General features: G+C 39.5%; 1 protein-coding gene across 3 annotated transcripts in view; it reads right to left on the bottom strand.

The window, feature by feature from the left end:
• The window catches only part of LOC137412691 (uncharacterized), an 85852-nt gene that overhangs the window by 15099 nt on the left and 52455 nt on the right, over nucleotides 1–18298 (bottom strand). For all 3 annotated transcript variants that reach the window (XM_068097976.2, XM_068097977.2, XM_078780868.1), the window contains exons 9-13: nucleotides 17575–17603; nucleotides 17289–17400; nucleotides 13066–13112; nucleotides 12344–12434; nucleotides 9353–9465 (exon numbers count right to left, since the gene is read on the bottom strand). In XM_068097976.2, coding sequence (XP_067954077.2) covers nucleotides 9353–9465; nucleotides 12344–12434; nucleotides 13066–13112; nucleotides 17289–17400; nucleotides 17575–17603 — 392 coding nt within the window. The remainder of the gene's footprint in view (nucleotides 1–9352; nucleotides 9466–12343; nucleotides 12435–13065; nucleotides 13113–17288; nucleotides 17401–17574; nucleotides 17604–18298) is intronic.

Genomic DNA, 18298 nt, shown 5'->3' with positions numbered 1-18298 from the left:
CCAACAGCATGGGCTCTCTTGGAACACACAAGGAGAGCTACATTTCAAGCAGGTCACATCTGGGGTCAGTCGTTGGTCTCCAACCCAGTTGTTCCCCCTCCAGCTGATTGGGGCTGGGAGAAGGATGGCGAGATATGGACAGCGATATGGACCATACGACCCGAGGCATCTAAGGCATGCTACGAGCTCCTGAGCTGCAAGTGCAAGAAAACTTGTAAAGGAAACTGCAAATGCTACAAAGCAAATCTCCAGTGCACATCCCTATGTGCCTGTGACGGACAGTGCTATGAAAACTGACGTTAGCCGCTGAAGTTGCAGTCCTATGTAATTTGGATTAAGGGTTATAAGAAAACATGTCGAATATGGCGGCCATCTTGGAATCCAAGATGGCGGACACCAGATATGCATCGTCTTTGATTTCACTGGATTCCTTGAGTCTGAAAATGGGGGGTTAGCCATTGAAATCGTATTTCTATCTGCTTTTGTTTCGAAGTTATAGGCAAATATATATCAAATGTGGCGGCCATATTGAAATTCAAGATGGCGGCCACCAGGGGGCATTTCAGAGTTGGGTCCTAATCGAAAAATGTTCCTACTGGGGTCCCCAACCTGTGTGCAAAGTTTCATAATTTCTCCACAAAGTGAAATATACTGCCATATTTTTCGACTTAGCCGCTGGTCTAGTAGGCTATGGGGTGAAAAAACTGGGAAAACAGAGAACGAAGTTATTGGATCACAAACGACGGACCGCTGAGAGAAAAACAAAGTCTCAAGGTTGTACACTGTACAAGGCCTCAAGACACGACACAAATTAACACGATTTTCAATATAGGTATGAAAGATTTGCACCGAAAATATTCGTCGGGACACAATATACGTTCACACACCATAAAATAAATACAGTTATAACGAAAATACAAATGGGAACAATTACTTAACTTCGATTTCAAATCGCTCGCGACGCGGCAAAGGCCTTGCTCGCGACGCGGCAAACAGACGATTAATTTATGAAAGATAAACACCGAGAAACTTCCAAGGTGCACACTATAACCTCACACGCCGAAAGATAAATACAGTTTCGACAAAATACAATTGTGAACAGACTTAACTTTGAAAACGTGGAGACCGTGTGGAGCTTCGAGAATCCCTGCCACCGTCTCCAAGATCTCGCGAGATCTATCAAGATCGAGATTTTTGATTTAGTGATTAATCATTTAATCGATCAATTTTTTATTGATTAATCAATTAATTATTTAATTTTTTATTAATGACTTATTTCATTAAATTTCTAAAAGATACATCTTCTGATGAAGCACTAGTGGTTTAGTTATGCTATCAGCCAATTGATTAAGAAAATAATTTATGACAATCTTTTATTGATTTTAATTATGCAATTATATACAGATTCGGATGAAATTGTGGTGGTTTATGTGTTCCATTAGCGAATTGATCAATTATTATTATTATTTTATTTATTATTATTTATTTATTTTCATTATTAATTAATTATTTATTTTCTTTCTCATCGGGGCAATATCTCAGGCACCTTTTGAGCGAGGAAGCTGATATTTGGACATGACAATAACCAAGTGATTTGGCTGTAAAAGGTATTTTTGTACACCGCACCTTTCCTATGCCATCTCTAGGCATTGCAAATTGTCATTGCCGGGCACCGAAGGGGGCTCGGCAGTGACGCACGCTGAAAGGGAGTACTCAGTTTTCACTCTGGTTTTGTTTTCTTGCTTTCTTGGTTGTCCGGGCGATATCTCAGCCATCCTTTGAGCTAGGAAGCTGAAATTTCGGCACAGTAGTGAGCAAGTCCTTTGTCAAAAACGGTATTTTTTGTTTTTTGATTAATTAATTAATTGAGGAGTTATTTTATTATTAGCGATTAATTAAGTACTTAATTAATCAAATTTCCTTTCTCTTCTGACCATTAACTCAGGCACCTTTTGAGTTAGGAAGCTGATATTTGGACATGCCAATGACCAGGTGATTTGGCTGCAAAGGCTATTTTTGATTTATTAATTAATCAATTAATCGATTAATTATTTAATTATTCGATTAATGGCATTTTTTTTTTTTTTTAAGTTACAGATTCTGATGAAATGATGGTGGTTTATGTCTTCTATTACCGAATTGATTAATAATTTCATTTTTTAATGATCATTATTTATTTTTTTCCATTAGTAATCATTTATTTATTTTCTCTCATTTGGCCAAGATCTCAGGCACCTTTTGAGCTCGGAAGCTAATATTTGGACATGAGTGACCAAGTGATGTGGCTGTCAAGGATATTTTTGATTTATTGATTAATCAATTAATTATATAATGTTTCAATTAATTACTAAAAAAAATAAAAATAATTCAGTCACAGATTCTGATGAAATGGTGGTGGTTTATGTGTTCTGTGACTGAATTGATTAATAATTTAATTTTTTAATGATTATTGTTTATTTATTTTCATTATTAATCATTTATTTATTTTCTTTCTCATTTGGCCAATATCTCAGGCACCTTTTGAGCTGGGAAGCTAATATTTGGACATGACAGTGACCAAGTGATATGGCTATCAAGGATATTTTTGATTTATTATCATTTAATCGATTAATTATTTATTGATTAATCAATTAATTAATTATTGATGAATCAATTAATTATTTAATTTATTATTAATGACTTATTTAATTAAATTTCTAAAAGATACATCTTTGGATGAAGCACTCGTGGCTTAGTTATGCCATTAGCCAATTGATTAAGAAAATATTTTGTGATAATCTTTTATTGATTTTAATTATACAATTAATCAATCAATTAGTGGACACCTCTCCCTCCCAATGCAGCCTCAATGAGCTGCACTGCGGTATTGCCGGGCGCCACAGGCGCCCCGGCAATGCCGCGCTGTAGGATATTTAATTATTTGGCATGGGGGCGGTGTACTTTGAATGTATCTGTACTTGTTTGTTCATTGATTAATTAATTATTATCGATTAATTATTTAATTATTCGATGAATGACTTAATTAATTTTTTAAGTTATAAATTTGGATGAAATGGTGGTGGTTTATGTATTCTACGAGCCAATTGATTAACTATTTAATTTTTTTTGGATTATTATTTATTTATTTTCATTAGTAATCATTTATTTATTTTCTTACTCATCTGGGCAATATCTCAGGCACCTTTTGAGCTCGGAAGCTGATATTTTGGCACAATGGTGAGCAAGTACTTTGCCAAAAACGGTATTTTTTTGCTTTTTGATTAATCAATTAATTGATGAGTTATTTAACTATTAGTGATTAATTAAGTACTTATGCATTTACTTTCTCTTCTGACCATTATCTCAGGCACCTTTTGAGTTAGGAAGCTGATATTTGGACATGCCAATGACCAAGTGATTTGGCTGCAAAGGTTATTTTTGATTTATTGATTAATCAATTAATCAATTCATCGATTAATTATTTGATTAATGACTATTTTTTTTATTTTTTATTTATTTACAGATTCGGATGAAATGGTGGTGGTTTATGTGTTCTATTAGCGAATTGATTAATAATTATTTTTTATTATTATCATTTATTTATTTTCATTATTATTTATTTATTTTCTTTCTCATCTGAGCAATATCTAAGGCACCTTTTGAGCTAGGAAGCTAATATTTGGACATGACAGTGACCAGGTGATGTGGCCATAAAGGATATTTTTGATTTATTGATTAATCATTTAATCGATAAATTTTTTATTGATTAATCAAGTAATTATTATTTTTTTAGCCGCGTCGCAAGACGCTGGTCATCGAGTGCCCTCTGCTGTTGTTCTTGTTCTTCTTCTTCTTGTTCTTGCAGAGAAGACAAAACCTCAAAGCTCCACCCATTCTGGGAACCATAGCTCCACCCATTGTGGGAGAGGCTTCATATAAACAAATATCCACCATTTTATTAACTCGCATAGCTTTGAGGCCTGTTTTGTAGGCCTGTGGTGTCTTCCTCTCTCACACAGTTTTATTTCAAATCAAATTCGATACATCATTTCATTTTTCACAGTCGCTAACATAGTTTTAGACTCGGTTGAAAAAAAACCGGAAGAAAATCCGATGAAAGTTGCCCTTCATAGAACGAAATGAATTCTCAAAGGCCTGTAACTTCAAGTCCATTGAGATATATTTTTTTTAAATCGCGGCATGGTCAGTCATACACCGCCCGAAATAACAGACGAGAAAATGCCGAGATATATTAAAAATTCGTCCATTTGATGACAATCGTCATGATGAAATATTTAATTTATACGTCGTCACAATAATGTGGAGAGAGGAGCATAGCTTCGTTCGTGTCGCCACACACGGGAAATTGCCGAGATTTTTTTTTTTTAAATCGCGGCATGGTCAGTCATACACCGCCTGAAATAACAGACGGGAAAATGCCGAGATATATTAAAAATTCGTCGCCACACACGGGAAATTGCCGAGATATATTTTCACTTTGCACAAAAATAACATCAAGTAATCGAATCAATAGGAATGTCCTGTGCCTATAACATCGACGTTATAGGCACAGCTGCATCTAGGCATTGTGTAACATCGACGCGGCTTTTGTTTTAATTAAAACTTTTTGTACTTGTTTATTAATGACATTTAATTAAATTTCTAAAAGATACATCTTCGGATGAAGCACTATGGTTTAGTTATGCTATCAGCCAATTGATTAAGAAAATATTTTATGACAATCTTTTATTGATTTTAATTATGCAATTATTTACAGATTCGGATGAAATGGCGGTGGTTTATGTGTTCTGTTAGCGAATTGATTAATTTTTTTTTTTTTTTATTATTACTATTTATTTATTTTCATTATTAATTATTTATTTATTTTCTTTCTCATATGGGCAATATCTCAGGCACCTTTTGAGCGAGGACGCTTATATTTGGACATGACAATGACCAAGTGATTTGGCTGCAAAAGGTATTTTTGTACACCGCACCTTTCCTATGCCATCTCTAGGCATTGCAAATCGTCATTGCCGGGCACCGAAGGGGGCTCGGCAGTGACGCACGCTGAAAGGGAGTACTCAGTTTTCACTCTGGTTGTTTGTTCGTTTTCTTGGTTGTCCGGACAATATCTCAGCCATTCTTTGAGCTGGGAAGCTGAAATTCCGGCACAATAGTGAGCAAGTCCTTTGTCAAAAACTGTATTTTTTGTTTTTTGATTAATCAATTAATTGAGGAGTTATTTAATTATTAGCGATTAATTAAGTACTTATTTAATTAATCAAATTTCCTCTCTCTTCTGACCATTAACTCAGGCACCTTTTGAAGCTGATATTTGGACATGCCAATGACCAGGTGATTTGGCTGCAAAGGCTATTTTTGATTTATTAATTAATCAATTAATCAATTAATCGATTAATTATTTAACTATTCGATTAATGACAAAAAATTTTTTTTTTTAAGTTACAGATTCTGATGAAATGGTGGTGGTTTTTGTGTTCTATCACCGAATTGATTAATAATTTCATTTTTTAATGATTATTTATTTATTTTCATTATTAATCATTTATTTATTTTCTTTCTCATTTGGCCAATATCTCAGGCACCTTTTGAGCTCGGAAGCTAATATTTGGACATGACAGTGACCAAGTGATGTGGCTATCAAGGATATTTTTGATTTATTGATTAATCAATTAATCGATTAATTATTTATTGATTAATCGATTAATTAATTATTGATTAATCAATTTTTTTTATTTTTTTATTAATGACTTCTTTAATTAAATTTCTAAAAGATACATCTTCGGATGAAGCACTCATGGTTTAGTTATGCTATTAGCCAATTGATTAAGAAAATATTTTGTGATAATCTTTTATCGATTTTAATTATACAATCAATCAAATATTGTGCACCTCTCCCTCCCAATGCAGTCTCAATGAGCTGCACTGCGGTATTGCCGGGCACCAGAGGCACCCCGGCAATGCCGCGCTGGAGGATATTTAATTATTTGGCATGGGGGCGGTGTACTTTGAATGTATCTGCACTTGTTTTTTGTTTATTTACAATGTCAAGACTCGTGGAGGAGAAAGAGCATAGAACGGATCAGGATGAAACAAAACAAAAGCCACAGTAGAGAGAGAGGGGGGAAACACCAACAGCAGAGTTGATGAAAAAAATAGAGGGAAACTTTGACAAATAATGGGTGTGGGGAGGAAAGAGGGGTCATGGAGGACACATGGGGTGGACAAGATGGATACAGAAGCAAACTTCCATGTAGATAAACTGGAAATTTGGAAGGAGGTGGGCATTAACACGAGTAGAAAAGATCATGTTTTTGAATGGGGGTAGGAGGGGGGGTGTCGGGGTGATGGTGGTGAACAGCTTACCAGCTTTGTCCCCTCTCCCCTTCCCCCCGGGACAATCTTTCCATGCTTTGCCCACCCATCTCTTCCCCCCCCCCCCCCTCCTCCTCCTCCTCCTCTTCCTCTTCACTTCCCCAGATTTCTGCAGAGTACACATGGACCATCATTAACCCCTTCTGGTGAAACAACGAAAATCCAGGATCACTGCTCACCTCCACTCATTTGTTCCTCTTTTTTTTCTGGCATGTGGAACCAACTTCCACATCTATCTATAATTCCAGTAATCTCTGTCTGTCTGTACGTTTGTTTGTTTGTCTGTGACCGCTGTTTCTCGACAACTACCGGTCCGATATACTTGAAACTTGCCAGGTATATTGCTGGGGACCCGAGGATGTGCCTTTTCAAGGTTTCATATTAATCGGACAATTACTTACCGAGCTATGTCCAAAAAACGATTCAACCAATCAGAGAGCAGCGAACGATCGCGTGTGCCGAACGTGGCGGGCACACTCTGCCTCGGATGGCACATTTGAGAGCGTATTCATTTATTTCACGTTTGCAAACTATGTTGGCGTTAAACTATGTTTTACAACTAATAAAAACGAATTTGCGATTCATTCGCTTTCCTGCGCGTTTGTGTACGCGATGGCGATTTCTTTACCAAACTCCGGAAGCCGTTCGCTTTGGACCGAACCATTTCATGTAAATAGAGGGGGGGGATTGTCACCACTCGCAAGCCGTTCGCTTTGGACCAAACCATTTCATGTAAATAGAGGGGGGGATATAATTTTAGATATAGATATAGTACGGGCATGCCCTAGTTATCTTAAATCCCATTATTCCTTCCATGTCTTCAGGACAGTTGTTCACCATCTCAGATCATCCCCAATCCAAAACCATGATCTGTACCCCCATTAATCCTCCCCAAGCCCACCTCTTTCCAAATTTCCATTTGTAACAAGAGGGGCAGTGGTATCATGGGAAACTTTGTAACAAAAGCTGAGATTTTCATATTTTAAAATATGTGAGGATCAATCATTTCAAGGGAAAGATGAAGAACAAAAATAAATGATCCTGAGCTCTGCATTTAATTGAGAAAAGGTCAAAATTTGTTACTTTGGAGACACGTTTGAGGCATCAGGAGAAGCAGAATTAGCCGTTACGATCAATAACAAATTTCGCCTGGAATTAGTGAAGGCTACTCGGTGGTATCATGAAGCAAATAAACATTCCATAATCTGCAAAAGTTAAGGTTATAAAGTCTGCATCAGACTGGTATTGTGGTATGGAAGCAAAACATGGGCAATGTGGATCAAAAATATAAAAACAATGAAAGGAATAGAGATGAGAACGATGCAATAGATGAATGGATTGTCTGTGAAAAATAATTCCGGTCTCAAAAACCGAGAAGTTATTAAAAAGAAATACTGGAGAAGAATAATTTATGAAAATGAGACTTGGTTGCATAGTCCTGTGCAACAAAGCTCAGAAGATGAAGCTGCAAAGAAAGCAATAAAGTTGTGGTAGAAGGAATAAACCTCGTGGCAGAATAAAAGGTCGAGAGGACGAGCCACAAAGCCATGGATTGGCAGTCAGTAAAGATATGGAGTGTTTGGGTTTGCACAAATTCGATGCAATTGATAGATCCATATGGAGGAATGCCATCAATGGACCGACCCCTTGAAAAAAGGGGAAATAGCAGAAAATGATTGTCATCGTCATTGTTACAATCCTTCCTTATGTCATCCCAGTGTTGCACCCTCATATACAGCTTCTCAAAGTATAATGTCCTTTAGCTCATGTACAACCATCCAAAGTAAGCTCAGGGTAAAGAGGATAAAAAATAATGAAAAAAAAGGACAGAAAAAAAAATAAAGGAAAACAAGACCGAAAGTCTAACAGCGGCATAGCTGGGCTTGTTTGATACTTTAGTTTAAGAGGATAGTATGACCTGGGTGAGGTTACCATTAGCAAATAATGTAAGTATTAACATTTAAAAAAAAAAGTAATCCAAGTCTCTAAGCTGTCTGTCGCCATAGAAGTGAAGAGACAATGGTTTATTCGACACATTTCGAGTCAACAATAAACCAACCATACACCGCTTCAATCAATAAACTTTGCAGTCACGACAAAGGGATTGCAGTGTTACGATTATATTTACTATAATTATTATTATTACAAAAATGATACTACTGTATTTTAAGAAACCTGGGCTAATTTGTCTGAAGCGGCCTGAAGGTGAGGCATGAAGGCATGAAGCCTAAGGCCTATACGTACTGCGTCATTGGAAAAACCGTAACGCCTATGCTTTCGATATTTGATGGTCATTTTAACAATCTGTTTGTTTGGGTTTCACACTGAATGAAAGGCGTAAAGGTAAAGCACGGCGATTGTGATACATGACAGGTTCAACGATATGTTCGACCTGAATGGAATAGAAATCAAAATGGCGGTGTGTGGATTAAGCCGGCATACGCTATAATGACATCAGACATAATCTCATCACATCACCCCTGTCATGTGATCAGATCCTCTGCTCTGATTGGTCTACATTTGTGAGGGTCTAACATACATACATACATTGTTCGAGACAGCTTTGCCCTATGGGCTATGCCGTAAAAAAAAGATAGGGGGGAGGGGGGTGGAGGAGAAACAGAGAAGAAAGGGTCAGAGAGGGAGAGGGAGAGATAAGAGAGGGATCGGAGGAGAGAGGGGGTAGGAGGAGAGAGGGGGTAGGAGGAGAGAGGGGGTAGGAGGAGAGAGGGGGTAGGACAAGAGAGGAGGTAGGAGGAGAGAGGGTGTAGGAGGAGAGAGGGGGTAGGAGGAGAGAAGGAAGAAGATAAGGAAGAGATTGAGATATAGATAGATCGAGATTACAGAAATAGAGAGAGATTTATAGATCAACAATGAGATCAAAGTACCCACTGCTTTAAGCATTCAGCTAAGAGGAAGATGAAAGAAGTGTTGGGGAAGGAGGAAAATAAAATTTTCATGTCGGGTCACTTACCGGAATCGGCACAGGGAGAGTAACAGGCGAAATTTGTGAGTATAGTTGAAGAGGAATAGGAATATAGACAGGAACGGGTATGGGGATGGGGATAGGGATGATATTCGGGCCATCTATGGAGAGAAAAAAAAATAGCATAAGAATATTACATGGGTGATGGTGAAAAATGTCTAATTTACATGTAGGCAAATATACAGTGCATCTTCTTTCCCTCCTCTTCCCTTTTTAAGGGATGAGGTCCAAAGGCACCAAGCTCTTGCCCCGTCTTGACCACGATACTCCTCCACTCCCCTCTGTCCTCAGCCAACTCTCTCCACTCTCCATACACCCACACCTTAATGAAATCCCTCTTCACACATGAACTTCACTTCACTTAACTTCACATGCATGAATCCCATTAAACCAACAAATAATAGTATCTTTTTTTTTCTTTTCTTTTTATATAAGAGCACTGCACATGGAATAACAATGTTTTATCTGGCTTGTCCATTACATTTGCCATAAAGAGTATTTTAATAGAGTTGAAAACAAAAAAAGGAGAACAAGCAGTGTAAATCTAGTGACCTTTTTGATTAGACACACACGTACTCACGATTTACCCTACCAGTCTAATGATAATCAAGAGAGAAGATTCGGTGTCAGGCAACTATTTCACCTGCTTTTGAATTTTGTGTGATCAACTTATCAGAAGCCGTAGCGTGGTGTTGGCTTAGCGGTTAGGGTGCCGGCTTGGGATCCTAGGATCCTGGGTTCGAATCCCGGTCGATCACTGAATTAACACCAGGGGGGTTGACTCAGCCTGTCGTCCTTCCGAGGTCGGCAAATTGAGTACCAGCTTGCTGGGATGAATGATCCCAGTGTGTACCCCGGTTTAGAATAGGTACACCGTATCCCTGCGCATCGCAAGAGGCAACTAAGGGTTGGCGTCAGGAAGGGCATCCGGCCATAAAAACATTGCCTCAAACAGGGAACCATGATTGTCATGGGGCCCGCAAGGCTAACCCCCGGTCTAGCGGGGAAAATGGCCTTGAAACTATCATTCATTCATTCAACTTATCAGAAGCCGAGTAAAAACAATGTATAATTTCCTCTTCATTATACAGTGCCTTCAGAAAGTATTCACACAACTTAACTTTTTCACATTTTGTTGTGTTACAACCTGAATTTAAAAAAAATTTAATTGAGATTTTTTTTGTCCCTGATATACACATAATATCCCATAATGTCAAAGTGGATTTTTCTTTTTTTTTAGCAATTTTTCCAAAATAATGAAAAATGAAATAAAAAAAATATCGAATTTACACAAATATTCAACCACGAGTCAATACTTCATAGAAGTGCCTCTGGCAGTGATTATAGTTTAGAGTGTCTTCTTGGGTATGTCTGCATCAGCTTTGCATATCTGGATTTGAGAAGTTTCTTCCATCCTTCCTTGCAGATTTGCTCAAGGTCCGTCATGTTGGATGGGAAGAGTCAGTGAACAGCAATCCTGAAATGGCTGGGCCACTCAGGGACTTTCACGTTCTTGTTCTCAAGCCATTCAAGTGTTGCTTTGACTATGCTTGGGGTCATTGTCCTGTTTCAACATAAATCTTCACTGCAGTCTAAGGTCTTTTGCACTCTGAAGCAGGTTCTCCTCAAAGATTTGCCTGTATTTGGCTCCATTCATTGTTCCTGCTATCCGTTCCCGCTCCAACAAGTCTTCCAGTCCCTGCTGCTGAAAAGCATCCCCATAGCATGATGCTTCCACCACTATGCTTCATGGTAGAGATGGTGTTAGATGGGTGATTATCTGTGCCCAGTTTCCGCCAGACGTAGCGCTTTGCATTCAGGCCAGAGTTTAATTTTTGTCTCATCAGACCACAAAATATTTTGCCTTATACTATGAGTCTTTCACGTGGCTTTTTGGGAACTCCAGGCATGCTGTCATGTGCCTTTTTCTCAGGAGTGGCTTCCGTCAGGCCACTCTCCCATAGAGCCTAGATTTGTGAAGTGCTTCAGAGACTGTTGTCCTTCCAGCAGGTTCTCCCATCTCAGTCAAGGAACTCTGTAGTTCTTTCAGTGGTCATTGGGTTCTTGGTCACCTCCCTGACCAAGGTCCTTCTTGCACGGATGCTCAATTTGGTGAGATGGCCTGCTCTAGGAAGAGTCTGGGTAGTCCCATATTCTTTCCATTTCCTAATGATGGACCTCACTGAACTCTTGGGAACTTTCAACACTAGAAATTGCTTTATACCCTTCCCCAGATCTATGCTTCCTCACAATTCTATTTGAGTTCTACAGACAGTTCATTGGACTTCATGGCAGAGTTTCTTCTCTGACATGCACTGCCAACAATGGGACCTTATATAGAAAGGTGTGTTTTTCTAAATCATGTCCATTCAAATTTAATTGCCCACAGGTGGACTCTAATCTAGTTGTAGACATCTCAAGGATGATCAAAGGAAATCGGATGCATCCGAGTTCAATTTGGAGTGTCATCGCAGAGGGGTTGAATACTTATTGACAAGACATTTCAGCTTCTCATTTTTATTTATTTTGCAGAGATTTCTAAAAAAATAATTCCACTGATATTATGGGGTATTATGTGTTGATCAGTGGCAAAAAAAAATCTCAATTCAATTAATTTTAAATTCAGGCTGCAACACAACAAAATGTGGAAAAAAGTCAAGGGTTGTGAAGGCACAGTACAACAAATCAAAACTAGGAGCCACTAATCACCAATCCCACTTTTTCAATTTTTATTTTTATTTTAATCACCATGTCTGTGTATGCAACAAAAAATGGATTCCAAATAAAAAGTGGAAATGGGGTGGGGCTTGAAGATAAATGGTCGACAAAACGAAAATGGAACCGGATTAAAAAACAAAATAGAACACAAATAATAATAATAATACAAATAAAAGTGGAAAAATGGATGGTGCTGAATGAAGGATGGCCTCAGCAGGGCAGTAGAGAAAAGAAAGTAGAAAAATATTGTGAAACAAATACCTGTTTGTGTGTGCTTTTCAATGCAAAGTGGTCGGCAAAGCACAGCCTTGTTCTTCTGAATGGGTTGCGGAAATCCAACTCGGTTGGGTAACTAGGAAGAACAAAAATGATCATCAGTAACATCCATCACGGATCCAATATCCCTTCCCCACCATAATCAATGCAACATGTTATTTCCATATCTGGTTATCATTTCACCTTTACCCAAATAGTTAATGCCAAATAAGTATTAACAACCCTCTGCAGTCAGTAATTTACATCCCTCAATTTACATTTCATCAATTCATCAATTTACATTTGTAATTTACATATATTCAGAGCCTGGTGTTGGCTTAGCAGTTAGGGTGCCGGCTTAGGATCCTGGGATCCTGGGTTCGAATCCCGGTCGATTGCTGAATTAACGCCAGGGGGGTTGACTCGGCCTGTCATCCTTCCGAGGTCAGCAAATTGAGTACCAGCTTGCTGGGATGAATGATCCCGGTGTGTACCCCGTTTTAGAATAGGTACACCGTATCCCTGCACATCGTAAGAGCGTGACCAAGGGTTGGCGTCGGGGCATCCGGCCATAAAAAACTGCCTCAAACAGGGAACCATGAGTGTCATGGGGCCCGCAAGGCTAACCCCCGCTCTAGCGGGGAAAATGGCCTTAAAACGATCATTCATTCATTCATTCAACCCTCTGCAGTCAGACTTAAACCCAGAGATTTCTCACCCATTCTTACCAGGATTGGTGGTGGTCTTATCACCTGGGTTCCACTGTTTGCAAGAACTGCCAAAAGGAATGGAAAGAGTCAAGGTTTATAACATCACATGGTTAAAACCAACAACTTAAATCAATATTGGATGAGCTTTCATTAGAAACCAAGCATGTGCAGGGGAAACTGGAAGGAGTTGGCTGAAAGGGGGCTGGATTGGGGGCAGGCAAAGTAAAATCTTACTAGAAATAAAGCTAATAAGATGGGGGACAGGCACACAAGACGAAAGTTCTGGATGAGTAACAGTGAAATTATAAAAGCAGCAGACTTGTGGTGGTGTGGAAGCGAAATGAAAGGGTTAAGAAATATTGGTAATAGTTGTGAGGAAGAGGGAAAGCAAAGACTGATACACATCTCATAAAACATCATGAGAAGCCATTTATTATTTTGACAACTTCTGGAGGTTGGCCTGTTGGTGTTCTCATCTCAGCACTTCATTCAAATGCAGCACAATGCAACAGGGTAGCATCACTGGCTGAGGGCACTGCCATGCTGCTTATGCAATGGCCTCGGCAGGTTAGGGCAAGAATATGTTCATCCACCGAAAAATGCTGACAGATGGGACGACCGTTTAACATCCATCCAAGTGACGGCGCACACACTGGTGAATCACCCTGCCTTCCGGGATGACTGTTTATATCCGTGTCGGGATTAAAACCCAGACGAGACATCTTGGAGGCGAGTGCCCGTACCTACCTTTCGGCCATCCTGCCAGCCCATCTGAGCAATGGCCTCATTGCAATGTGATCTTGGTTTCAAATCCCACATACTGTGTTTATGTCTGGTGACGTCTAATGTAATTATTGTTTGTATGGTCTTTTGTTTTCTAATTTCAGTCTTGTATGCAATGAATGAATATCCAAGCTCCTCTTTGAAGTCTGAGATGCTGCAAAAATAAAATAAAGAAAGAAAAAAGGGCAACACCACAAATTGTGTGTAGAGCCTTCTATTAGACCCAGTGGGCCACCAGACATATCAAAGATGCTTGGCCTCATACTGTGCAACAACCTCCCTTTGTCCACCCCAAATTCAAATGCAAAACTAAGGGCAATTTCAGTCAGAATTAATTTTATTATTCACCTCTATTCACATTATTCACCTTTATCGTTAACATTATCACATCGTATCATTATTATATTAACTCTGTGATGCGCAGAGGTTCGTTGGATCGGGTCGGGTTTCGTCTTTGTGCCTGTGGGCAAGCCACGACGCATGGTTCGGCACATTGGGCCGGGTTTCATCTTTGTGCCTGAGGACTTGGTTCGGACCGCAGTGAGTTGCAATAGTTTGGCTGGGTCGGCTGTGTTTCACCCTTGGGCCTGCGGACTCGGCCCATTTTTACTTTGTCGGTCGGCCCTGCATGGCCGGGAAATGGCGGAGCAAGAGTGTCAGGCATGGTTGAGATTCTGAACAGGGAAGAATGTGGTCTGGAGATGGCGGCACTGATAGAGAGAAAACAATACAGACCGAAGGTTTATGAGAACAACTGGGTCAGGAAGATTCCGGGAGTGAAGAGGGTGGATAGGAGAATGGATGAACTGAGGGAGGAGATTGGTGTGCAGATGAGCTTGACGGGGAGATTGGTGAAATGCCAGCTGAGATGGGCTGGACATTTGGTGCCGATGGGGGAAGAGAGAAGGTAGGTTGAGGGAACAAGGAAAGAGAAAAAGAGGTAGACCGAGGTCGAGATGGGAGGCTTGCATGAAGAGTGATACAAGTAAGATGGGTATGTTTGGAGGGTGGACAGAGTGTGCTGAGGACAGATGGGAGTGGAGGAGCACTATGGTCAAGGAAGGGCAGCAGCTTGGTGCCATTGGACCTCACCCTTGAAAAGGTTAGGAGGAGAAAACAAAAAGTAAAGACAGCGATGGCGTGTTGCTCAAACCAATTTAATATAGTGCATAATCACGCACTATTGCACCAATTGGCAAACCGAGTTAGTTTTTTTTTAAAAAGCGGAAGTCTGAAAATGAATTTAAAAGAGATTTTGAAAGTTTTTATTGGGGAAACTGACATTCTCAACAATGGCTAGGCCACACAGCCAACCCACACTTGGCATCCTGGGTCTTCATGACTCAGCACACTTTTCTTTGCCATTGTGAGATATCAACTTCATCTCTGTTCAGTGACTTCTGAAAAATCAGTGTGAATCACATGAGAAGTGTGAATACGTTTGACAAAATTAAGACAAAATAAAGATAGCCTTGCGAATTAATGCTTCCCAAGCCTTGATGGCTTAAGCTCATGGTTCTTCTTCACAAATGCATCCAATTTCTCAGCTCTGCGAGATTGGCTCCAAAAGCTAAAGGGAACCCCAAACACCTGCCAAGCTATTATTGGACATCATAGGAATCGGATACGATCATTCATTTTTCAATAATGGAATGTTAAAATAGGTAATTTGGAAATTAAAAGTTATTTTCGACAATTTATTCTGCGACATATGACATTGCAGCATCATGGAATTTAACAATATCCCCCATTACAACGTTTATCATTGTGCAAGACATGAGTGAGCAGCAGTTGTTTTTCAAATTCCCATGCATTTATTGGCATCAGGCCCAGTCGATTTGTTGTAGGTTTGGCAATGGCAATAATTGGCAATGGCAATAATTGGCAATGGCAGGTCGCAGTTTGCTGTGGCAGTGTTTTTACGGAAGTCATAAAATTGGCTAACAACGACATACGAGGTCATTGATAAATGCGCATATTCTAAATGTTGAGGTGGCACCATAAAGGCCAAGCCTTAACAGCCCTCCGACCCTCCTCAGCTACTCCAGAACGTTTCTAATAACCCGATCGCAGATTCAAAATCCAGGCCTGCCTTCAACCTCCACTCTTTTGTTCCCTTTTTTTCTCCGGTTTGTGGAACTTCCTTCCACAGAACATTCACACATTTCACTTCGAGGCTTCAAACAGGCGGTGCACCACCATTTCACTTCATGTACCATCCCGACCAATGATCCTTTCTATCTCTATTAACCCAACCACATTCAACCCTCTTGCAGATTACTGCGTTTCCTCCTCTCTTTTCCTGTTTTGTCTATATGTGGCCCCATTACTCGAGCTGTCACATTACCTTTTACCCTCCATCCCCTCGCTCTTTCAGGAGAATGGATCTTTTCACACACTTTTATTTAACTTCATCTGAACTTTGTTTATTTATACCATTTCAAATCTTTGAGCCGCTTGTTTTCTCGGTTCCATACGTCCTCGAGAGCTGAAATTTGGCCCAAGGTCCTCTTTTCTGGTACATTTTCATCTATCAAAATTTAATTTAAAAATAACAATAATAAATAAAATAAACAAACAATAGGTTTAAAACTTCCCCAGGGTTTCCCTAGTTTAAGTCAGAGACTGCATGGTTTAAGTAAGAGTCAAGAGACCTGTTTTGAATACTTGCTGCCTGCTGGGAAAAAGGGAACTTGAAAATAAAAGTGTATAAGCCTGGTGTTGGCTTCGCGGTTAGGGTGCCGCCTTGGGATCTATCCAAGGATCCTGGGTTCGAATCCCGGTCGATCGCTGAATTAACGCCAGGGGGGTTGACTCAGCCCGTCATCCATCCGAGGTCGGCAAATTGAGTACCAGCTTGCTGGGATGAATGATCACGGTGTGTACCCTGATTTAGAATAGGTACACCGTATCCCTGCGCATCGTAAGAGCATGATCAAGGGTTGGCGTCAGGAAGGGCATCCGGCCATAAAAAGATTGCCTCAAACAGGGAACCATGATTGTCATAGGGCCCACAAGGCTAACCGCTGCTCTAGCGGGGAAAATGGCCTTAAAAACGATCATTCAATTCATTCATTCAATAGCCCTAAAACAGGTTATTTCTTTTGTTTACTTGTTAAAAGGACGATTTTTCTCTCCAGAAGCCAATTTCTTGGCACACCCATTAATTTTGAATTGTGATCTCTCCTGACATGTATAATAGTGCCTGCATATTCCAAGACTACCCACAGAACAAATGATTGCTGCAGACCATCTTTTGGCATTCCATGCAGTTACACAGGCAGCAAAGAAAAGGGAAGAAGAAGCCAGACAAGCTCATTTGGAGGAAAAGGAAAGTGGTCAAGCAAGCAAGAGCATAAAGGTAAAGTGAACACAAATCAAAGAGAATATTTGAGTGAGATAGATGTCAGTGAGAATTGTCAGGTAAAAATCTCCCAGATAAACCAAAAAAAAGGAACCTGTTTGCGTTTGTTTCTCATCGCACATTGGGCGGCAAAGAACTGCCTTGTTCTTCTGCGGAGGCCGGTTCATGCTGGCTCTGTGGTTGGGTTGAACATTTGTTGGCCGAGGCTAGAGATAGATGGTGAAAAATCAGTGTGTCCATATAAGTGATCAGGCAAAACATTGAATATAAAAAAAAGTTTTTTTACATTTTGTTTTTTGTTGATAAACCACACAAGTTGCACTAAATGGGCCAGCACAATAGTGCCATTACAAAATGTTACAACAGACCCTAATGCTTACCTGAACATATGCATCACCATTCACATAAGCTAAAAGTGGGAACAAAAAAGGAAAAAAAATAACAATCTAAATTTTTTGGGAGAACATGAAACAATTAAAAAGTTATAATCGTTAAAGAATGCAATGGAAAAATGAAGGCCATATGAAAAGATCGATATGAATATTAAAATACCATACTTGTGACTTGACAGATCCACAGTGAATCAGAGTAATCATTAAAGGAGCTGTATGATGTCATTAGATGATTATGCTCAATTAAATTAAGCACAGTTAATTGGGAAAATAAAAATATATTGATTTACCAGACACTGCATCTTCTCTTTCATATCTACCTGAACAATGATATTCAAGAATATTTTTTGTACCACCGACCAGGACAGTCAATGAGCCAACCAACCAAGCACAATAAAATTTTTGAAAGATATAAGAGCAGAAAAGCCCATCACAGTGATGGGCAACCCTTCTGGATTTTCATTTAATTCAGCCTTGAAAGCTAACTGCTCATCCCTTTATTCTGGCAGTGTATCGGCAACAGACTGCTGCCTCTATCCCTCCTGAATAATGATGAAAACAAGACCAAAAGTCTAACAGCGCCTGGCCGGGCTTGTAAAATATTATAAACCACAAACACACATGATTAGCTTTTTAAACAGTCGCTAATGCTGCTTATAACATTAAACTAAGAAATTTGGAGGAATCCCGACATCCATGAGGTAAGTTTTAC

Source organism: Myxine glutinosa, chromosome 6, assembly GCF_964187855.1.
Source record: "Myxine glutinosa chromosome 6, kmMyxGlut1.1, whole genome shotgun sequence".
Classification (NCBI taxonomy): domain Eukaryota; kingdom Metazoa; phylum Chordata; class Myxini; order Myxiniformes; family Myxinidae; genus Myxine; species Myxine glutinosa.
This window is presented reverse-complemented; position numbering and strand designations above follow the sequence as displayed.